The 24,630-nt window shown below is 40.2% G+C and overlaps 1 protein-coding gene across 1 annotated transcript; it reads left to right on the top strand.

Annotated features, from left to right (window-relative positions):
• The first annotated feature begins 1,543 nt into the window (after positions 1 to 1,543).
• LOC112028203 (11S globulin seed storage protein Jug r 4) lies at positions 1,544 to 24,218 on the top strand. The gene is given in 9 exon segments (XM_065770321.1): positions 1,544 to 1,838; positions 2,922 to 3,169; positions 3,274 to 3,397; positions 3,400 to 3,559; positions 4,633 to 4,656; positions 23,290 to 23,369; positions 23,372 to 23,664; positions 23,818 to 24,169; positions 24,172 to 24,218. Coding segments are annotated over 9 exon segments (1,623 nt in total).
• Positions 24,219 to 24,630: the final 412 nt, after the last annotated feature.

The following is a 24,630-nucleotide window of genomic DNA, read 5'->3' as shown; positions in this document are numbered from 1 at the left end:
TTAAAGAGAGAAGGAGAAACTTTTTTGAGAGAGAGAAAGAGAGAAAGAGGGAACTGAGTGTGGTAGCCATTGTTAGGGACAACTATAATGGTAATCGGTGATGGAAGGAGCTTGGTGGTGGTCACATCTGAGAGAGTGTGTGCTAATTATGATGGGTAGAGCTTTGTGTTTAGGGAGGTGTGATTGTGTGTGACACTGTGGCACCCTTTATTCATTAATTTGTGCAATGCCGACATGGCACACTAGGATTTGAGGGTGTAAAAACAGGAATTTTACACCACATCTTTATTAAATTTAGCCTCTATATAATAAGCTAAATCTAGACTAACTAAATTATACACTAACTTCGGTTAATAGACTTGTTGTACATGTCGAAAACTTAGCTTACACACCAAGTAGGATTGGGATTAAGCATAGACCTATACTATTGGGCTTAATATATCTCTAACAGGATATATTTGTGTGAATAAACAAGTTTGATATAATAGATAATAACTCGAATAATTAGAAAAATAAAAAATAAAGAAAAATTTAGAATTATCTTATTATGCTATAGAATCACATTGTGAAAGCGTTGTCCTTAAAGGTTAATTCGTGTCATTCGGAGTAGAACTCAATGCGAATGACTCTTTTGGCCAAACAACCTTCAAGATCATACTATCGATCATTGTGATGGACACACTTCCACTAGTCACAAAACTTTAAGAACAATCTTGTAATGCCATTCCTCAATCTCATAAGAATTATGGGAGAGGAAGATAACAGTAACTATATTTGATGAAGGAGAGCAAAAGCAAATCTGATGGAACGTGTGTTATGATGATTTGTAATTGGCCACTAATGAGAGTTAACATTCAATGATTACTAATAACCCGTGAATGTTGAACGGCTAATTTACACATAATTACTTAACACACAATGTTAGATTTGGTTCTGAAAGTTGGGTTTGTATAAATTAAGATGAGTAATATACTACAGATACAAACTATTTTATAACATTTTTACAAACTATTAATGTGGTAAATTTTTACTAGTTTTAATATGGACCGATCACTAATATCACATTTTTACTTACAATAACTATTTGGAAAATGTTAAAGCCACATTAACAATTTGTAAAAATGTTGTAAAATAATTTGTATCTATAGTATTACACAATTAAAATTGGGTAACGGCTATATTCTCTTCTGTGTAATATTGTATAAATTAATTACTATTGTGAACGTTTTGTGTTTGAATTCTATTCTTGTCTTGTACAAGTTTCAATATAGTCATATTCTCACATACATCAACATTCTAACTCACAACGTAAAGTGTTTGTCTCATTGTCTGAGGCAACTATAGAGACACCTGCCCTAACAAATATATTGAGGTGTAAAACAATAGGGGTCGATAAGCCATGCAAAGAGAAGAATGTCTGAAGATTCCTTAACCAATAGAGATAGCATGGATGTCATAGGTGTCTGTCCCTTAACCAACAACTCTTTCCTATAAATACCAACATCTTCGACACGCCACTTTAGTGCTACCTCAAAAAAGAACCATGGCTAATTCTATCTTTCTCTATGCTTCTTTGTGCCTTCTTGTGCTCTTCAATGGATGCCTAGCTCAAAGAAGCTGGCACCAACAACAGTTCTACCAGTGCCAACTAGACAAGCTTAATGCCCTTGAACCCAACAACCGCATTGAGGCAGAAGCCAGTGTGATCCAGTCTTGGGACCCCAATGACCAGCAATTCCAGTGCGTCGGAGTGGCCGTCGTTCGCCGTACCATTGAGCCTAATGGCCTTCTCTTGCCACACTACACAAATGCTCCTCAACTCATTTATATTCAGAGAGGTATATACATACATATATAATTAGTTATATTCAAAAAGAAAAGAAACAAAATTAAGCAACACTAAAATTAAATTTTGTTAAATATTAGCATTGATACACCATATTGAATATGCTAGTATGGATGCGGAAGTAAAAACATAAAATATAGAATACAATAACACACAAGATTTACATGATTTAGTCTAACGGCCTACATCCACGAAGGAAACCATAAAGGACTACATCAATAATATATTATAGTGTAATACAAATCCTGTATTACAATAAATCATAGCATGTGTATATCTAGTAGACTAAACCTTAGACTAACAGACTTCTAGTACAAGTAAGAGACTTGGCTTGCACACAAAGTAGAATTAGACTTAGGCCTATGCTAATGGGCTAATATATCTTTAGCGCCCCCTCTCAAACTTAAGATGGAAGTTTGATGGAATCTTGAGATTTGATAAGGTTGAGAAGATCCCTTGAATGAAGTTTGGCTCTGTGACGATAGTTTGAGGAACGCAATGGTCTTGTAGTGTTGATGCGACTTCTAATGGTGGCATAATTATACCGAAGAGTTTTGACAGCAGCAGTAGGAAGTCAAAGAAGATGAAAGCAGTAAAAAAATACCAAGGAAAACAAAGATTGCTCTTAAATATACCATAAGGATAGAAAACCATGGCCACAAGAAGGTGACTCTGATACCATGTTAAATATTAGCATTAATACACCATGTTGAATATGCTAGTATGGATGCGAAAGGAAAAACATAAAATATAGAACACAATAACACACGAGAGTTATGTGGTTCAGCCTAACGGCCTACATCTACAGAAGAAACCCTAAAGGGCTACATCAATAATATATTATAGTGTAGTACAAATCATATATTACAATAAATCATAACATGTGTATATATAGTAAACTAAACCCTAAACTAATAGACTTTTAATACAAGTAGGAGACTTGGCTTGCACACAAAGTAGAATTAAGCTTAGACTTATACTAATAGGCTAATGTATCTCTAACAAATTTAAAACAATTATATGCTTGTGCTTATGCATGTGCAAACTGTAATTTAATTTGTGTAATGTAAAACAGGTTATGGTCTCTACAGTACCATACTTCCCGGTTGCCCCAACACATACCAAGAATCTCAACAAGGATAGGATCGTAGGTTCTAGCAACGAAACCAGCACCAGAAGATCCGAAACTTCCGACAAGGTGACATCATAGCATTACTTGCGGGAGTAGCTCATTGGCTGTACAATGATGATGAGTCTAAGGTTGTCGCAGTCACTCTCCGTGACACTAACAACCAAGCCAACCTGCTTGACAAGAACCCTAGAGTAAGAACTAATTAGAAATCCGAATATTAATTAATTCCAATTAATAATAACAATCCAACTGTATAAACTGCTGTTGTATCATGGTTGGCTTTGTATATATGTAGCACTTCTTCCTTGCAAGAAAACCAGAAGATGAATTTCAGCTACAAGGTCCAAGCCCACGAGGACAAGGACAAGGACACCAGCAGCAACAAGGCCAACGTCGTGACGAGCATCACAGGCATCAGCAACAGGACAAGGTAACAATGTCTTCAATGGTTTCCATACTGAGGATTTGGCTGAAGTTTTCGACGTGGATGAGGATACCACTAGAAACCTTCAAGGCTTCCAAGAGGATAGAAGGAACATAGTGAAAGTGAAAGGTAGGCTTCAAGTGGCCAAGCCACCACAGTCATGTGAGGACACTACAACAAAATGTATTTTTAGTGGCGAAAATTAGTGAGGAAATATTTTTCGTTGCTAAAAATACAGCATTAGTGACTGTACAGCACCCTGCACCTAGGCCCATTTGGGCCTAGGAATCCGGTATGGATGAATGGCCAATAAGAACCGATCTCTTTCTGCCCAGCAACCCATCCCAAAGCCACACAAGCTGCGGGCCCAAACTGTGCCGCTTCAATGTTGCTCGGCAAGTCTGTTCCCTGAGCATTGATGAAGGACCAACGTTCAAACGCCCCATCCTTTACATATTCGGCAATTCCTCAGACAGCGCCTTTGCCAAGGATACCTGCAAGAGGGGGAAAACGAGTTCCCAGGCCACTCACACCTCCTCCCACTCCCACCTAACCACCCACTTATGAGTGACAACATTGGACCGCCTGTTGCACTAAACCTGAAGATAATTATAGCCTCTCCACGAAATTTGAGCTATAAATATGAGGAACATAGGAACGAACAAAGGTTGTTGAAAGTTCAGGGAGAGAAAGTTAAATAAAGTGAAGGAGTAAGAGAGAGGGAGAAAAAAGAGAGGAGTGGTTCAGGCAGCAGAAGAGAGAAAAGTGATCTCATTGGGTCTCAGCGTTGAGAATGACCCAGTGTAGGAAATCCAAGCCCACTATACAAATAAGTTGTCAGCCTAAGTGAGTTCTAGCCTAACCCAGTAGTCTCACTTACGGTGCGCACAATTGACGCCGTCTGTGGGAATCTCCTACAAAGCCGTGGTTCCAACGAGACTCACGCGAGAGAATGGCCGAAAGACATTCCGAGAGTGGTGCTGAAAGTGGTTCGACGGGATCTTCTCGGGGATCCTCCTGGCAAGAACGAAGGCAGAAAAGGCTCAAAGATAGGGATCATGAACGGGAGGAAGAGATGTCTGGTCTCGATGAAGGATCTTTCCAAACACAACGAACAGTATCTGTAGCATCAGGGCGTAGACAGCACGATGACAGAGACAAAGAGCTTGAACGGTTGCATAGGTTAGTGAGAGATTTGGAGCTGGAAGCAGAGAATATGCACCGTAGAAGGGACCAGGATGACCGAGAAAGAAGGTCCAATATCAGGGAGAATCGTCAAGGGACGGGATCCAATCAATCTAGATCCAATCACCGCCGAGAACAATCCCATTCGTGGGAATCTTATTGGCGAATGGAACGTTTGCGTTCGCAGGAATCCCATCACCGCCGAGACCGTTCGCGGTCACGAGAGTATGCGAACCAAGGCTTGGATTCCCTAGAAGAGCGACGGTACCATAATGCAGCCATAGATACGATGAGCTGTGCACTGCAGAAAGCTATAAGGTCACTGTTTTCGGCTGGCATTGAGCGGGCCCCAATGCCGGACAAATTCGTGCGACCCCCGTTCAATTCTTACGACAAGAAAACTGACCCAGTAGAGCACGTCAGCCACTATATCCAGATGATGTCCCTGCATAATACCCACAATGACGCACTGAGGTGTAAGGTTTTTCCCTCAAGTCTTGGCCCTACCACTCTAAGATGGTTTAATGGGTTACAGAAGGGCTCCATTCACAACTTCGCCAAGTTGATACAGGAGTTTGGGATACGGTTTGTAACTTGCAGCCGAGTTCCACAACCAGTGGATGCATTGTTGTCCATGAAAATGAGGGTGAGGGAGACCCTTCGTAGCTACACTGCCCGGTATTGGGAGTTTTACAACGAGATCGGCGGAGGGAATGAAAAGATTGCTACAAGCACTTTCAGGATGGGGCTGCCCTAGGACTCTGGTCTACAGGAATTGTTGACCAAGAAACCCCCCGAGGACATGAGATAGCTGATGAGGCGCATCGAAAAATACAAACAGTTGGAAGACGACTAGCTGCAAAGCAAAGGAAAAGCGCCCGTGATAAATCGTCCTCATCAGAACATCTATCTGCCCAAGATCCGGGGGAATTTGAGGATACAGGTACCAAAAGCACAACTAGGAAAGGTGAATTTAACGTTTAAAGAGCCAGTGCATAGGATCGTTGACAAGATTAAGCACGAACGGTACTTCAGGTGGCCGAACAAGATGGGAGGCGACTCGTCTAGGAGGAATTAGAATTTATATTGCACTTACCATAAGGATAAGGGCCACACAACCGAGCAATGCCAAGTATTAAGGGATCATCTCGGGTAGCTGGCTAAGGCTGGGCATTTAAAGGAGTTTGTGACAAACGCAGGGGACCGACAAGCACAGCAGGGCACCCCGCAAAGAGGGAATCCCCTTCCACCCCCTCTTAGGATAATTGAAGTCATCCACGTTGCCCCGAGGGGCCTCACTACAACTGGAGGAAAAGAGATGTTGATTGTAGCATCAATAGAAAGAAGCTCGGGTGTGCTGCCCCCCGCAAAGAAGATAAAACTAACCCGATATCCGATCGCTTTCAACGATAGCAATTTGGAAGGGACAATACAGCCACACGATGACGCGTTAATAGTCACGGCCCGCGTAGGAGGTTTCGTTGCGAAAAGAATAATGATAGACGAAGGAAGTAGCACTGAGGTTATGTACCCAGACCTATTCAGGGGGCTCGAGTTGAAGAACGAGGATCTCTTGAAGTATAGCACGCCCTTGGTTGGGTTCGATGGTAAAGTGGTTGTTCCCGAGGGGTAGATCTCTCTGCCTATGAATATGGGAGGCAAGGAGGTGGTGGTAAAGTTCATAGTAGTTGCTTCGTTCTCTCCATACATGGCAATATTAAGAAGGCCGTGGGTCCATGCAATGGAGGCTGTCCTGTCCACTCTGTACATGAAAGCCAAGTTTCCCACCGATCATGGTATCACTGTGGTACGAGGAAGCCAGCAGGCGGCCAGGCAATGCTTGGTCGCCATAGTCAATTGCAAGAAAGATCAGACTGACCAGAAGGAGCAGGCCGAGCATAATTGTCCATCATCAGGGATTCCTTTATAGCAATTACAGAATTCGCAAGAGGAGAAGTACGGACGCGTGCACCGAGAAGATGGTCAAGGTGAAGGTATTGCCAGATGTAGACAAATACTTCCAAATTGGAGAAAGCATGGAGGACCAGGAAAAGGTAGAAATGTTGCTGCTCCTAATACAGAACGTGGATGTGTTTTCATGGAGTCCATATGAAGTGCCCAGGGTAGATCCCGAGTTCATCGTCCATAAACTTGGGGTCGACCCCTCGTTCACTCCTAAGAAGCAGAGGCCGAGGAGATCGGCCTGGGAGCACACAGAGGCGGTGAAAGAGGAAGTCCGAAGACTGAAGGATGCTGGGGTGATAAAGGAAATCTTCTTCCCGGATTGGTTGGCTATTACCGTGGTGGTGAAGAAGAAGAACGGCAAGTGGAGGGTTTGCGTGGACTTCACAGACCTGAACCGAGCATGCCCAAAAAAACCTTTACCTGTGCCAAAAATTGATCAGCTGGTGGATACCACGTATGGGCACCCGAGGATAAGCTTTCTGGATGCTTTTCAAAGGTATCACCAGATTGCCTTAGCGCCCGAGGATCAAGAGAAAATGGCATTCATCTCCCCGGAGGCCAATTATCAGTACACGATGATGCCCTTCAGACTAAAAAACGTCGGGGCCACGTACCAACGAATGATGAGGAGAATGTTCCGAGACAAGATAGGATGTACGGTTGAAGTGTACATCGACGACATGGTGGTAAAGAGCAGGCAGGCAGTGCGGCATATAGGGGATCTTCAGGAAGTATTTGGGGTTCTTCGGCAGTATAAGTTGCGTCTCAATGCCGAGAAGTGCGCATTCAGTGTAGGGGCGGGAAAATTCCTAGGGTATCTAATCACCAACCGGGAAATTGAGGTCAACCCCGACTAGATTGAAGTGGTAACGAGGCTGAAGCCACCGGGCAACTCGAAAGAAGTGCAAGTGTTAACCAGGATGCTAGCCGCCCTTAATCGATTCATCTCCAAATTTGCAAATCACTACCGACCATTCTACCAATTGCTGAAGAAATGGACTGGATTTCACTAGAGTGAAGAATGCGACAAAGCCTTTATGGATCTGAAGGATTATTTGGCGTGAGCACCCATGCTTACAGCACCAGAACCAAGTGAGGATTTGTTCATGTACCTGGCAGTATCTGAGCACGCTGTAAGTGCTGTGCTACTGAAGGACAAAGGAATCCAACAACCCATGTACTACATCAGCAAAACTCTAGTTGATATTGAGACAAGATACTTACCCCTAGAGAAGCTTGTCTTGGCCCTAATACACGCCACCAAGAAGCTGCCGCACTACTTTCAAACTCATACGGTATACGTCTTGACCGAGTATCCCTTACAGTCACTATTGAAGAGGTCAGACTTCACGGGCCGAATAGCAAAATGGGGGACTCGACTTGGTTCTTTTGACATACGATACAGACCTCGAAGCTCGGTGAAAGGCCAAGTCCTTGCAGATTTCATCGCCGAGTTTTCATCGAAGGGGAATGGGGAGATAGTTTACCATCTAAAGGTTCGCCCATGGAAGGTATTCGTGGACGGTGCGTCGAGCTGCACGAGGGCTAGTGCCAGGGTCGTCATAATCACCCCAGAGGGAATAAGGTTGGAACACTTGTTTAGGTTGGGTTTCAAGGCGTCCAACAACGAGGCAGAATACGAAGCTTTTCTAGCCAGACTGAGGACAGTTTCAAGCTTAGGTGCTCGAGAAGTGAAGGTGTACTCAGATTCGCATCTGGTGGTTAATTAGGTGCAGGGCAGTTTTGAAGCCCGAGATCTCCGGATGAAAGCGTACTTGGAACAGGTAAAACAGGCTAAAACCAGCTTCAGCACGGTAAAGGTTTTCCAAGTGGCTCAAACGTAAAACAGACACGTCAACTCCCTCGCCACGCTGGCACCATCAATAGCCGAAGAGATACCTCGACAAATTAAGGTCGAACTTGTTTCAAAGCCGAGCATCAGGTTGTTGAGTGATTCGGGAACTGCAGGGATCGACGTCACAGCTGTCACAACCCTTGGGCCGTGCTGGATGGACCCCATCATTGACTTCCTGGCAGAGGATTGACTCCCGAGTGATGAAAAGGAGGGCAACAAGATAAGTAGAATGGCTCCTCGATATTGGCTATCAAAAGACCAGACTTTGTATCGAAGATCCTTCGGAGGACCGTACCTCTTGTGCTTACGCCCAGAGAAGGTGGGTAAGCTTTTGGCAAAGCTACATGATGGAGTGTGCGGCAACCATATGGGGGGACGTTCATTGGCACACCGGGTAATGACTCAAGGGTTTTGGTGGCCTCAAATGCAGAAGGACGCCCCCGAGTATGTGCTTAAGTGTGAACAGTGTCAGAAGCATGCCCCTCTAATCCATTAACCTGCTGGCCATTTGAACCCGATCAGCAGTCCCTGGCCTTTTGCACAATAGGGGCTAGATATCATCAGCCCATTCCCTTGTGCGACGGGTAATCAAAGGTTCGTGCTGGTGGCTGTTGACTATTTTACCAAATGGGCGGAGGGGGAAGCTTTGGCTAACGTACGAGACATGGATGTGAAGAAATTCGTATGGAAGAATATAATAACAAGGTTTGGGGTGCCGACCTCTCTTATATCAGAGAATAGGCTGCATTCGACAATTGGGCCTTCCGTGAATTCTGTGGTGAACTCGGTATTAAAAATAGGTACTTAACTCCAGCGTATCCCCAGAGTAATGGTCAGGCCGAGGCTGTAAATAAGGTAATTGTGAATAGGCTGAAGAAAAGGCTGGAGGGTGCGAAAGGGAACTAGGCCGAGGAGCTGCCCAAAGTCTTGTAGGCATACCAGATAACTCCCAAAAGGTCCACCGAGGAAACCCCATTCTCTCTCACGTACGGAGCGGAAGCCATTATACCAACCGAGGTGAGTCTATGCAGTGCACGAATCGCGGGATTCGATCCCGCCCAAAACGACGAAATGATGGTGGGAGCTTGGACAAGTTGGAAGAATGCCGTGAAATGGTGACCATATGGCTCGCGGAGTATCAACAGAAGCTCGCTTGAAGATACAACCGAGACGTAAGAATGAGGGAGTTTATAGCTGGAGATTTGGTTCTCAGAAGAGCTGTGGGGAACATGCGAGATACTAACGCCGAGAAATTGGCGCAGACTTGGGAGGGGCCCTACAAGGTGACTGTGGTGGCCGACACCGGGGCTTACTACTTGGAAGACTTAGACGAAAGACCGTTGCCCCGACCGTGGAACGTCCATAATCTGAAGAAGTACTATCACTGATAGGCAGTACCCCGAGCATGAAGTTAGGTGAGGTTTCTTGTATATGTTTTGTTAATAATAGTAATGATGTTTGCTCATGCATATTTGTATCGTTCTACACCTGACCCTTGGTTCGATCCCAATCACCGAGCAAGTGGAAACCTAAATTACTCTAAGGACAAAAACCTGACCCTCGGTTCGATCCTATCACCGAGCAGGTGAAAACCTTAAAAATTTATTATAAGGAAAAAAACCTGATCCTCGATTCGATCCCTATCACCGAGCAGGTGAAAACCTATGTTTCTCTAAGAACAGAAACCTGATCCTCAGTTCAATCCCAATCACCGAGCAGGTGGAAACATAAATTTCTCTAAGGACGAAAACCTACTTCTCGGTTCAATCCCCATCACCGAGCATATGGAAACCTACCAAATTATCCAAAAAGCAGGAACCTGTTTCTCGGTTCTTAACTCATCTCCGAGCAGACGGAAATCCTATAAATCGTCGTCTAAGGACAGAGATCTATCTCGGAATTAATACTCTTCGCCTAGCAGAAAGAATCCATAGCCTATATTCTCTGAGGAGCCTTGGCCTTAGCTTGAGTGTCCCAGACGAAAAACCGTTCCCGATAGAACCTTCGTTGCCGGGCAAGGGGGAACCTTACCCTAAAAAAGCAACCAATGAAGATTGATTACTCGGTCAAAGTGAAAGCATCCCATAGTAAAACATTCACAAACATAACTTAAAACGGCATGTAAAATTTAAACTGATGTTTGGTTCCTAAAACCCAGCAACTCGGAAGATAGAAAATAAAATCCCAAAGGAAATAAATTGTTCCGTCACCACAACCAGTGACGTAGGCAATCTAGTTCAGTTAATTTTTTAAAGAAAAAGAAAAGTAAAGTGCAAGAAACCCGGTATGGCCGTCGACTTCAGAGGTCTACAACTTGAACAAATGATGGATCCTCAGAAGGTTGTTGGTCAGCGAAAGAAGTTGGCACCTGGGCATTCCCCCCGATTTTATCCCCAGCATGAGAGTGGCGAGTCAGCTCCATGTCGATTGGCTCCGCGTGAGAATCAATAGCATTCACCAGCTCCCCTGGTCTTTTCTTCGTCGATTACAAAAGGTGCGTTCTGCGCGGCATTTGGGGGGTTCGGGAAGGGGATTTTGTCGCAATCCCTCAGGGAAGAATCCTCGGGAACCCCCATGGCCTGAAGGGCAGCAAACCACCCCTCCTCAAATCCAAGCAAGTGAGCCTGGTGAATGACCAGCTCCGCGGAATTCTTGGCATCTGCGAACCCCTCGTCGTAGCACTTGCTTTCGCAAGCTTCCAACACCGCCTTCGAGTTGGCTAGTTTTCCCTCTAACATAATATTCAGACTCTGGGCCTCCGCCAGTTTAAGCTTGGTGCCTCCCAATTGCACTTCAAGCTCCGTGGACCTCCCTTCGGACCAAAATCAAAAGAGGCCAAATAAATAACGTTTGGTACTGACCAATATCGCGCGATGAAAATGCATAGGGGAGCTCCTCGACAAACCAATTGCCGCTCACCCGTACAAAATCTCTAGCCGAATTTCTATTCGAATCTGGTAGGCGCGAACATATGTCACTTATTTATGTGTTTTCACTTGCTAAGAACATATGTCACTTATTTATGTAAATTGGCTAAATCCTTTGACACAATGCACTCTACTTATAATTAGGTAGTTCTAGGTGTTTTTAATACTTCAAGAAACAAGGTTTCAAGGTTAAGTGTTGAAGTCATCAAGTCTGTCCAAGAAAAAGCAAGTTGAAGTGCAAATTCATTAAAGCTCGACACTTGCTCAATAGCTACCTCGACACCTGCATCTGTCGAGATTTATAATTTCAGATTTTCTGATCTGATTTTCTTGAGATCCGTGAATATGCTTTTGGGCCTTCTTTTCTCCAAACCCTAAACATATAAAAGGATTGTTTTAAGAGCCGTCAAGTGTGACACAAGTTGCAAAAAGCATTAAGCAATCTCTGTTCAAGAAAATTGTGATCAAAGACGAAGTTCTTGACCTAGTTCATCTTCTTTGAAGAAGTTGCTGTGTATTTGCACCAAAGGGTTTTGTGACTAAACATCTTCTTGATCTTCATCGTGTAAGATGAACTGAAGAACTTTGCAGCCAACCTCTCTTCCTTAAGTTGGTGTTTTGAAGTCGCATACTAGGATTCGCGCATTGGTTAGTCACGTACTTGGGAGCCGCGCATCAAAGGTGGAAATTATCACTACAGATCAAGTCCAATTGGGTTATTGGGGTAAGGGTTCAACTGTAGGTTGGTAAGGTACTTGGGATTCCTTTACTTATAACTGCTTGATTTGATAATAGTGGAGTTTTAGGAGTGGTGACCTGAAAATCACCCAGTGGGGTTTTTGTGGCGAGATTTTTCCCCATTCGTAAACAAATCACCGTGTTATTTAATTTCCGCTGCATATTTAGTTTTTGGTGATTTGTTTGTGCTTCCACGCAATTGCATGATAAATTGATTAATTAATAACTTGGCTAAGTAATTAATTGGTTTAATCATAAGGGGTCATTCAGATTGTGGCCTATTAAGTGGTATCAGAGCGGGCACGCTCTGATTAGGTTTAATCTTTGCTGTGTTGATCCATTAACCCCTGCTTGTCATGGATAGAGGACAGTCATTAATTATATCTCCTTTATTTGATAGCACTAACTATGCATACTGAAAAGTACGCATGAGAGCTTTCTTACAATCTTTAGATGAGAAGGTGTGGCAAGCTGTAGAGATTGGCTGGACCAAGCCAAAAGAAGAACCGGCCGATTAGGATGACACAAAGATCAAGGTGGCTAACTTCAACAGCAGAGCGTTAAATGCCCTATTTAGCGCAGTCACCAATAAGGAGTTCAAGAAGATATCCTCAACTGAAACTGCTAAGGAGGCTTGGACCATCCTCCAGACAACCTATGAAAGAACAAAGGCTGTCAAAGATTCAAAACTTCAAAGGCTCACTACAAGCTTTGAAGAAATTAAGATGGAAGAGGATGAGTCGTTTGATGAGTTCTATACCAAGCTAATGGACATAGTGAACTCAGCCTTTAATCTTGGGGAAACCATCTCTGAACCCAAGGTTGTAAGGAAGGTGCTCAGATCTCTACCTGAGAGATTCCTTGCCAAGATTATAGCAATAGAAGAATCAAAGGATATTGACAAAATTCCTTTGACTGAGCTGGTTGGAAACTTGCAGACCTACGAGCTAAGACTATCTTGGATTGGCAAAACAGGTAAAGGCAAGAGCATGGCCTTGAAGGCAAAGAGCAGTGATACAGATGAGTCTTCCGATGATGAAGATTCTAAGATGAAGTCCTACATTATAAGGCAGTTTAAGAAGTTTATGAAGAATGCAATGAGAGGAACTTCGACAAGGACCGCAGACAATCTAGTTCTTCTCAGTTTAAGAGCCAGGACAAAGAGAAGAAGGACACTAAGGATGGCGGTCAGTACACTGTTCCGGCTGGACCAAAGTGCTTCGGATGTCATGGATTCGGTCACATGAAGCATAATTACCCAACATATCTCAAGAGCATTGGGAAGAGTAAGGCACTTGCTGCAACCTTGAGTGACACTGAGTCCGAAGATGATTCCGACAATGAGGATGACGGAATCTTAAATATCTTCACTGCCACAGTCAATCCTACTGCAGGGATTGTTGAAGAAGTGGATGAAGAAGAAGAACTGGTGGAGTCCAAATTTGAGAAAATGAATGATCAAGATGATATCCATTCAACCTATGAGAAGCTTTACAAGCTCTCTGAGAAGCATGAGAAATTGTATAGGCTGGCCACCAAGAAGCTCAGTGATGTGGAACTTGATCATGAAGAGTTGTCCACAAAGTTTGATAAGGCGAATCAAACTATTGGAGTACTGAGGTTTGAGAACAACTTTTTGGCTGAGAAGACCAAGAAGCTTGAAGCTGAGCTGTTTCAAGTTAGAGCTCAATTGGAGAGGACTTCAAGTGCAAAGCTTGATGAGATGCTGAGCAATCAGAAAACTGCTTCGGATCGAACAGGCTTAGGGTATGGTCTTTCTTTCTCTAATACTACTTCTACTAGTAATATTGTTTTTGTTTCTCTTGCTAATAACACTAAAATTGAGAACACTGATGTTAAAACTGAATTAGCTAGTGAGAACTTAGACAAGGGTAAATCTATCTTAGGAGCACCCCCTAATCAAGATAAGAAAGATGCTAAAACCCTAGGACTAAGAAGGCTAACTCTCAAAAACCTAAACAAAAGAAGCAACATCTCTGTCATCATTGTGGAGCTGCCGGTCATACTCGACATAATTGCTATAAGTGGCTAACCACTCAACAGAGCAACGGCATGATAGCATCTGGAAGCCAAAATCAACTTCAATCCTCTCTTGCTCCTCTTGGAGATTTTCTGAAAGCCCTCATGTTCCTTTCGAACTTGAACGATTTTAATTCTTCCCCCTCACCACTTGTTTAAGGGTTCAATCAAAGGAAAGGTTCTTCCAAGGTGTGGAAGAAAAAGGACTCTAAGTGATTTCATCACTTTCTTTTCCCTTCTTGCTTTTCTTGTTTGTTGCATTGCTTGTGTGTTTTGCATTTTTTTTTAGTCAATCTAGTTTTTATGCTTTGTTTTGTTTAACATGTTTTTGTGTGTTTACTTTCAGTTTTGTTTACTTTTGTTTTTAATATAAAAATATATAAAAAAAATTGAAAAATTAGAAAAATACAAAAACAGTGTGTGTTTTGTGTACTTTGGTACTTGTGTACCTTGGATGGCCATTGAAACAAAGTTTCTAAACTTTGTATCTCTTGTAACTTAGATGAGCATCTCTATGCACAACTAAGCAAGTAAGCTTTGTGGCTCTTGTTTGTGATGAGTAAGATTAAGTTATCTCTTAAACTTAACACTCGTATCACTCTTTTTGACGGGTAAGACTAGAAAACCCTAAGAGAAATGCATAAATAACCATCTCACCACTGTTGCCCGCCAATCATAAATGACACATGTATGCTTTGGCATAGCAAAAGTGCAGTGTTAAAGACATTCATATGCTTCGGCATAGCAAAAGTGCGATGTCAAATGCTTAACATCTTGGCTATTTCTTTTCTCCTTTTTATGCCCATGTATGATATGCTAAAAATAAAAGAAAATATGCAAAGAAAATAAAAAGCAAAAAGATTAAAAATACTTTAAATATAGTTGCAAGCGTGTATTCTAGGAGATGTGGGAGTTATAGGATGTACCTCGAAGGTGATAGTCCCCATCAAACAGTTATGATTGTGTGTGAGTTAAAGTTATTTTCTCATATCTCAGATCGTCATAACATGTATACATATATGCAATCTTGCGATGTTTTTCACACACAACACACAATATAGTTTGCTACTTTTGATACATGTGCAGGTACAATGTGATTTGGCCATCACAAGAGTTTACATGTGCTAATGTATGCTCACTAAGTTGTCTTGACTTGTTTTTTTAAAATAAAATTGGTTAGACTTGTTTAGTATGCGTGTGTGTTTTTGAGGATCCATGTGCTTAATTCCTTGTTAAGAGATGATCTTGAGAGCTTTATATGTTGATTGGATCAATGGTTGAAGTGTATGTTGGATTGCATTCATGTCTATGTTTTTCTCTTCTCGAAAAACTGCTTTTTTAACCTGTCTCGACACCTCCTCGATACTTAGTTATCTGTCGAGCTTCTCAATTTTTTTTCTTATCGCAATCTTGACACCTCTTCAACACCTGATGGATCGATCGAGAAAGTTCCTGTCTTCTTGATACCTCCTCGATACCTAGTCGATCGATCGAGCTTATGTGCTTTGAAACTGTTCCTTGTTCCTCGACACCTATCGATACCTGCAGCTGTTGACAGCCATTTTCCTTGACACCTCCTCGACAGCTTCCTCGATACCTCTCGACACCTCAGCTGTCGAGATTCACTGAAGTGTCTATATAAGGTTTTTTCGCAATTCAAACTTCATTCCCTCGATCTCTCTCGATCTATCCTTGGTTGTTCATCTCCCAAACACCCTTTTCTCACTCAAATCTTCAAACCCTCTTAATTTTTGGCCTTCCCTTGGTTTCAATCACTTGGTATGTTCATTTTTCCCTCCCTTTCTCATACATTTCATGTTTTGAAACCTAGTTTTTTGGATTTTTGGAAATTTTTGGGGTTTTTCAAAATTAATGAGTTTTTCTTGAAATTTTGGGTTAGGTTTTCACTTAAATATTTTCAAAATGTCATACATTGCATTCCATGTGCATTAGAATGATATTTAAATGCATTTAGATGTATGCTCTACGTTTATGTGCTGGTAGGATTGGATTGTGCTGAGCCCATGATGTTTTCTTTTTTTTTTTTTCCAATTTGCATGTCACATGATCATGCATTCCCATGCATACGTACTTCTTGTTCATAATATTTGATATATATGAACTGTGTTGGAACTTTTCTGATTGTCTCCCTCTCTATCTCTTTCTCCTTCTTTTATGCTAGTAGTATCTATGGCACCCAAACGTAAATCCACTCTGACTCGAAACCCTCTGCGTTCTGGAGCTTCCTCTTCTTCTGATTCTGCTCCTCTTAACCTTCGCTTCCGTGATAGAGATGCCCACAAGGCATTTTCGGAGAACTTTTCTTGACGAGGTGTTCATTCAGAACGCCAAGTCATTTTGGCGGACTTCGCCGACAGTGACCTTCCCTCTATCATTCACAGTAGAGGATGGGAGTCACTGTGTGACGTCCCGGTCACTTGTCCTCTCGTGCTAATTCAGGAGTTTTACTCCAATATGCACAGAATAGATCATTCAGTACCTCTCTTTTTCACTCGCGTTCGAGGTACACACATCCCTGTCACACCGCAGCTAGTTGCGGATGTGCTTAGGGTTCCTAGGATAGAGTTTCCTGACTATCCTTCTTGTGAGCGTCTGAGGACTGTGTCCAAAGATGAGCTCATCTCTGCCTTTTCTCAGTGTCCTGCTAATTGGGGTGAGCATCAGTACACATCATGTATGCCTTTTGCTAAAGGTCCTAGATTCCTAAACATGATGATGACATTTGTACTCCATCCTCTCTCTCACTACAACTCTATCATAGAGCCTCATGCTCGATTTTTGTTATCTCTTTTAGAGCATCTTACTATAGATTTTCCCTCTCATTTTATCTTTTCTATCATAGATGTTCATCTTGATTCGGCGTCCCGTGATAAGCTTATCTTTCCTTCCGCTATCATGAGGATTCTACGCCATTTTTCTATTCCTTTTCCTGTATCCGACCACTTCACTCATATCTGTGCCATAGATACTGCTACCGTAAAACGTAGTGAGGCTCAGTTTAGGTCAAGACAAACTGATTCCACTCCTCCCTCCCATTCAGCTCCATTCAGATCTGCTCCACCTACATCTACTCCTTCTTCCTCTTCGGGCGATATATGTCTTGGAGACATCATGGCGCAGCTGCAGCGCATGGATGCTCGCCTCGATACACTCTCCTCCGAGTTGTATCAGGTGAATGTTCATGTTGGTCGTATTGCACAACGACAGGCGACCATGGGTGGTTTTGCTCCAGAGGCTATTCCTTCACCACCTTCTCCAGCAACTTCAAACTCTGAGGATGGTGATGATGATGACGCTTCGGATAATGATAGTGGAGATGCTAGCTCTACTGATGAGATGTCTACATGACACTCTACCCTTTGTCACTCGTGACAAAAAGGGGAAGTAGTTTTGGGATATGAAATTAGTCATCTTAGGGGGAGAGTTAGTATAGGAAATTTTTGACAAGGGGAGTGTTGATATTCTTAAAGAATGTAGTGAGATTTTGATGTATCTTTTCTTTTCTATTCTTTATAGATACATTGATCTTGTATATGAGGTCTTTTGACCAGTTTTACATACATTATACTTATATTCTTTATATATGGATGTATGTTTCTTTCACCTCTCTCTTCATGTGTTGTTTCTTTTCTATCTTTATACACATGTTCTTTATACTTATATGCAATCTATTATTTCTGTTTCACACAAGATGCCTTGATGAGTTTTGTTTAAAGTGTTTCAGAAGTACAGATTGTCAAAGTCTACTTGCCATAAACTTTTTTCTTGCAAAGTTTTTCAAGAGTTTGTGTTATGATAGATTTTATTGTATTCAACAAGTGAATATGAGTTTAGTGATTTATGACTTCTCTCATATGTTCATTTGTTTGTTGTGGTTTTGTCACGGATTGCCAAAGGGGGAGATTGTTAGGACATATGTGTTTTCACTTGCTAAGAACATATGTCACTTATTTATGTAAATTGGCTAAATCCTTTGACAAAACGCACTCTACTTGTAATTGGATAGTTCTAGGTGTTTTTAATACTTCAAGAAACAAGGTTTCAAGGTCAAGTGTTGAAGTCATCAAGTCTGTCCAAGAAAAAGCAAGCTGAAGTGCAAATTCATTAAACCTCGACACCTGCTCGATAGCTACCTTGACACCTACTATCTGTCGAGATTTATAATTTCAGATTTTCTGATCTGATTTTCTTGAGATCTATGAATATGCTTTTGGGCCTTCTTTTCTCCAAACCCTAAACATATAAAAGGATTGTTTTAAGAGTCGTCAAGTGTGACACAAGTTTCAAAAAGCATTGAGCAATCTCTGTTCAAGAAAATTGTGATCAAAGACAAAGTTTTTGACCTAGTTCATCTTCTCTGAAGAAGTTGCTGTGTATTTGCACCAAAAGGTTTTGTGACCAAGCATCTTCCTGATCTTCATCGTGTAGGATGAACTAAAGAACTTTGCAGCCAACCTCTCTTCCCTAAGTTGGTGTTTTGAAGTCGCGTACTGGGATCCGCGCATTGGTTAGTCACGTACTTGGGAGCCGTGCATCAAAGGTGGAAATTGTCACTACAGATCAAGTCCAATTGGGTATTAGGGTAAGGGTTCAACTGTAGGTTGGTAAGGTACTTGGGATTCCTTTACTTGTAACCGCTTGATTTGATAATAGTGGAGTTTTGGGAGTGGTGACCTGAAAATCACCCAATGGGGTTTTTGCCGCGAGATTTTTCCCCATTCGTAAACAAATCACCGTGTTATTTAATTTCCGCTGCATATTTAGTTTTTGGTGATTTGTTTGTACTTCCACGCAATTACATGATAAATTGATTAATTAATAACTTGGCTAAGTAATTAATTGGTTTAATCACAAGGGGTCATTCAGATTGTGGCCTATCAGATATTGCACTGCTTACTTCTAAAATAAGCTGAATTTTATGGTTTTTCTTTCAAAATGTCAAACTTGGTGTAGTAGAAATGTGATGAAAATTTAAGATGAAATTGTTTGATGGGTATGTGTGGTTGTGTTTGAAATGGCAATGGTTGCATGAGTTTGTATTAGTTTTTTTGTTTTTGGCTTTTGGGTTGTAGTGAACTATAATAATGTATATGCATGATGAGTTTGCAATTTTGTTGTAATGGCGGATCTTGGATGTTGGTGGTGATGGGATCTTTTGGGATAATAATGGCTAGTTTAATTAGGTTTGGGGTTGAGAAGGGTTCTTGTGGTGTGATAAGGGCATAGGCATATGATGTAGATTAAAAGTTTTAACTACTTTCTTTTCTTTTCTTTTCTTTTTTTTTTGTTATGTGTAGGGTCAGAAGGGATACGCTTTGATTTTGTAATTGGGCCCTTTTTGTTTGTTAATGAACTATTCAAGATCATTATGGAAGTGTTTTATTTGAAGTAACATCATCCCATCATAGCTGGCTGATATTCTGTGTTTCAAGTCTCTCCCTCTAATCGACCTGAACCCAGCCGTCTCTTCCCTCATCTCACCGCCATGGTTCACTTTTCTCAACCTTCTCTTTCTCTTCACAGTTTCCTTTTGTTGAATTCATAGATGATTTTGTGTGTACTGATTTCGTTAATTTTGTTATTGTTGTTGTTTTAGCCTCAAGGAGATTACATAGTTCTTCACAGAAAGAGATATGGGTACTGCCTTGACCACTTCAAGTGCAGGCGCAAAAAGGAAGCTCGTGAAGTCCACAAGCGCTCTCAGATTGCCCAGAAAGTCCTTTTTTTTTCTTACAATGTTTTTGTTGATTTTGAGATAAATTTATCATTTTTTTTATTGATTAATTTTTGGTGGGTTTGGGGTTGGGGTTGGGGTTGAATTGTGAATGAAAACAGGCTCTGGATATTAAAGGCAAGATGTTTGCCAAGAAATGTTATGTTGGGAAGGCTCAGATGAAGAAAACGTGTGTGATTTTGTTATTGCTTTCTCTATTTTTTATTAGAATGTGTGTGAAAGTTCTCACTGTGAATATGGCATGCTGTGATTTTTTTTTTTTTTTTTTTTTTAGTGATATAAAATTTTGGGCATGAATGTTGGTGTTGTAGTAAAGACGAGTTATTGGGTCTTTCTGTAGCATGGAGTTGAAGCTCAGTAACTGTTTGACGAAATGAGCTGAAGCTCATTGTGATGTTTGTATCTTATTGCATGTGGGTCTTTATTTGTAATTGTTGTAGCCATGTTATATGTTCTGCTTGATTGGTCATTGGTGTATCTTATAATTGTAAAGACTGGGTTTGTTGTATGTATTGTGAGTGCGTTGATATTTATTGGGTTTGCCAAGCCCAAAAAAAAAAGTTGCAAAAGGCCAATTAGTCAAAGATTTGACTAGACCCTTACTTTTGTTTTTTAGTGACATATACTACTTTATCAAGTCGTGCGTCATGCATGGTGGTATAGTTTAGATACTTTTCAATTTTAAAGAACTTGTTTTTGTTTCCATAAACTAATCAAATGAAAAATCAAGTGGACCATCCTGATGAATTTGTCTTTGTAATTATCCTAATCATACTTGCTAGCATTTTTATGTCGTAATTAGCCTATAGCCTAGGATTTTAATTACTAGCTTACATAATAAGACTACATTACTCATCAGACTTGACCCAACTCATTGTAATTATATTTGATTCATTTGAAGGTTAATAAATATCAAGATACATGATAGCTTGTTGTTAGGTAAAGATTGATTACCAATTAAAATTACACTAAGTGATACACAAATCTCTTCTACTTCTTTGTCCTCTCCAATTTATAAGAAAGGGATTTGAGTAAAGCAAAAAATAGATATGAAAATGACATAAAGTGAAAGATCCAATCCTTGTTTCTTCAGTGTGTGACTGTATGTCAAAACTAGAATCTTAAAGTTTTCATATATCTAGAAGTTGGTGGTTTTTACTTTTTACCATTTAGATGCTTCCCTAACGACCTAATATTATTAAGTTATAGTGGAATTTGCCCTTTTTTACATAAACTTTATCATCCACTTCTTTCATATATTATCTTCTTGTATTTTATATCAAAATTTCTTTAGTCATCTTCATCTATATAGTACATAAAAATCATGAAAAATTATTATATATATATGTGTGTAATAAATTAATGTATAAGGATTGTTGTTGTTGTGGTTATGTTTGGAACTCTGTGGCGCTCATGGTGACCATGGGGGAATAGAAAGAGGCTTAGATCTGTGAAAGTCAAAGACCAAAGCTTAGCCAACAAATTAGACTTGTATGCTTAGCTTGATCATAGTAAGTAAAATCTATTTAAATATTTATAAAACTCTATACTTGTGATGTTTATGATTGGTTTTATAGTGGTTTGTTGTGTTGGAGCAAGCGGGTGGCTTGCATGATGTTATAAGGTAATTTAAATTAATATTGGGAGTGTTTTTAGTTTCTTGCAAATGTGAATGGACCTTGATGATTAGATGTAATGAATAGTACTTTAATTGATTTCAATACTTGTAAACACTCTATACTTGTGATATTTGTGATTGGTTTTGTGGTGGGTTGTTGTGTTGAAGCAAGCGGTTGGCTTGCATGGTGTTATAAGGTAGTTTAAATTCATATTATGAGTGTTTTTAGTTTCTTGCAAATGTGAATGAAACTTGTTAATTAGATGTGATGAATATTACTTTATTCGATTTCAATACTTGTAAGCATTGCACTTGTGATGTTTGTGATTGGTTTTGTGGTGGGTTTTTAGGTTGGATCAAGCGAGTGGCTTGCATTGTGTTATAAGGTGGTTTAAATTCATATTGGGAGTGTTTTTAATTTCTTGCAAATGTAAATAGAACTTGTTAATTAGATGTGATAAATACTACTTTATTTGATTTCAATACTTGTAGGTATTGTACTTGTGATGTTTGTGATTGGTTTTGTGGTGGGTTGTTGTGTTGGAGCAAGCGGGTGGCTTGCATGGTGTTATAAGGTAGTTTAAATTCATCTTAAGAGTGTTTTTAATTTCTTGCAAATGTGAACAGAACTTGAGATAATTGAGCTCAAAGAGGTAAGAGTTAGGGACCAAGAGGCGTGAGCTAAGTAAGAAAAGGTTCAAAAGAATATTCTTAATTTTTTGAGGAGCAAGGTTTATGATGACGCTCTTACCAATGGGGGTGGTTCATCTTCAAGTTAAAACACTTATTGTTTAGTACTTTATATTAGCAATTGACCCACACTATATGTTGTGACTACTTTTTGCATTATTTGAAACTAATAGTATTATATTACATTGGTGCGGCTACTCTTAATGCATTGTTAGAAATGTTTCTTATAACTTAGTTAATGTTTTTACTTTACGATTTTAATATAGTATTGTTTTTATATTTGTGCAGATTTCTTATTGGTGGCTTTTAGGGGATTTACTTTTGACATTACTTGAAGACATATGAGGATATCTTCCATTAGTTCTAATTATATTATGCTACACTTTTTGTATTGTTATAAAACATCTTGAGTTATTGTATGTGTTGCAAACAATTATTGTAAGGAAGGAGTTTGAATTGGATACTTGTTTAATTTTTTACTTGTGGAATGTATGGATCTTTTTTTATAAATGTGTTGTTGAAATAAATGTGTTATTCGAATGTGAGGTTTTAATAATGTACTGACAGGTTACAAGTTAATATCAAAGCCATGAAAAAAAAAAAAAAACAGAAAATAAGTTTTAGCAACGTATTTTTTCGTCACAAATATAGCAACAAAAAATTGTTTTAGTGATGAAATATTTCGTCACTAAATGTAGCAAAATTTTGTAACAAATGGTTTTAATGACGAAAATTTTTGTCACTATAGGTGCCTAGATTTTCTTAAAAATAGTTTTAGTGACGAACTTTTTCGTCACTATATGTACCCAAACATAGTTTTAGTGACGAAATTATTCGTCACTAAATATGATTTAACGAACTAAAGTGTTTTTAGTAACGAAATATTTTCGTCACTGAATAGTGTTTTTAGCAAGGAAAACATTTAGCGACGAAACGTTTTCATCGCTAAAGGTTAAAAAAAAAAAAAATCAAATCGGACTTTAGTGACGAGGTTTCAACGACAAAATGAGTTTCGTCACTAAAAGTCCAATTTCGTTGCTAAAGGTCCTTAGCGACGAAAAACTGGACTTTTAGTGATGAATTTTGTCATCACTGAAAATACATTTTGTTGTAGTGAGCGCGAGCAACTAGAAAAACAAGAAAGAGAAGAAAAGAGGGAACAATGTGAGAGCCGTCAAGGTGGACATGGCATGGGTGTGACGGGCGTGAGAGAGAGAGAGAGAGAGAAGAAGAGCAAGAGCAAGAGAGGAACCGACGTGAGATGCGACGAGGCGGATGTGGACCTGGACGTGGACGCGGACGTGGACGCGGACATGACAATGGCATTGAAGAGACTTTTTGCACCTTGAGGCTTAGGGAGAACATCCATGACCCTTCACATGCCGATATTTACAATCCCGAAGCTGGTCAAATCAGTACCCTCAATAGCCACAATCTCGTAGTCCTCCGCTGGCTCCAACTTAGTGCTGAGTTCGGAAGGCTCCAGAGGGTAATGTTTGTGAATGTCAAGATTAACTTAACAATTATAATTTCTTTTCTTAATATTTATATTTAATTAGTTTACCGAAATACTAGTACTACTTCATACATATAAAGAACAAAATGAAATTGATAAAAATAAAATAATAACTTGTATTTGCAGGGTGCTATTTATGTTCCACATTGGAACCGGAATGCACACAGCATAATCTATGTAGTAAGGGGCCGTGCGCAGCTTCAAGTAGTTGACAACTTTGGTCGAACTGTATTTGATGATGAGCTCCAACAAGATCAGATCTTAACTGTGCCACAAAACTTTGTTGTAGTGAAATGGGCTAGCAGTGATGGTTTCGAGTGGGTGGCCTTCAAGACAAATGACACTGCCCAGATTTCTCCTCTTGCTGGACAAACCTCTGTCCTTAGGGCCATTCCAGCGGACGTACTAGCCAACACTTTCCAACTTCGCCAAGAAGATATTTCAAAATTGAAATTGAATTTGCTGCAGCAAGAGAACACTTAATAAGACCCTCTAGATCTTCTTCTCAGAGGAGGGCTATAGCTTAGATGCAAAGTCTAATGTAAATGTGTCGAAACTATATCATGCAACACATACTTTTTGCATTTTGTGAGGTTGAAAGGCTCTTCTAATAAATAATCGAAGCCAAGGAGAGTGTCTACTAAAATAAATTACTGCTATGCGTATCTTCGTTAGCTTATAATAAGTTAATAAAATCCTATATATGGTTCCATGGGCTAAATTTTGTTAACATATTTTATTTTTTTTATTTTGTTTCCTTCATATTTTCATGGTCGTCCTTTGAATAATCAATGTTGAGGAAAGTTTTTGGTCAAGTAAATAACTATTACACGTACCTTTATGGGTTATAATAGGTTAATATAACCCTATATAACATGAAAGGTTTTGTATAGTGTCCGTTTGAGAATTGTTTATTGTCACCAGCTTATTTATATATAT

Source organism: Quercus suber, unplaced genomic scaffold, assembly GCF_002906115.3.
Source record: "Quercus suber isolate HL8 unplaced genomic scaffold, Cork oak 2.0 scaffold_29, whole genome shotgun sequence".
Classification (NCBI taxonomy): Eukaryota; Viridiplantae; Streptophyta; class Magnoliopsida; order Fagales; family Fagaceae; genus Quercus; species Quercus suber.
The sequence above is the reverse complement of the archived record's forward strand: the minus strand, read 5'-3'. Positions and strand labels throughout refer to the sequence as shown.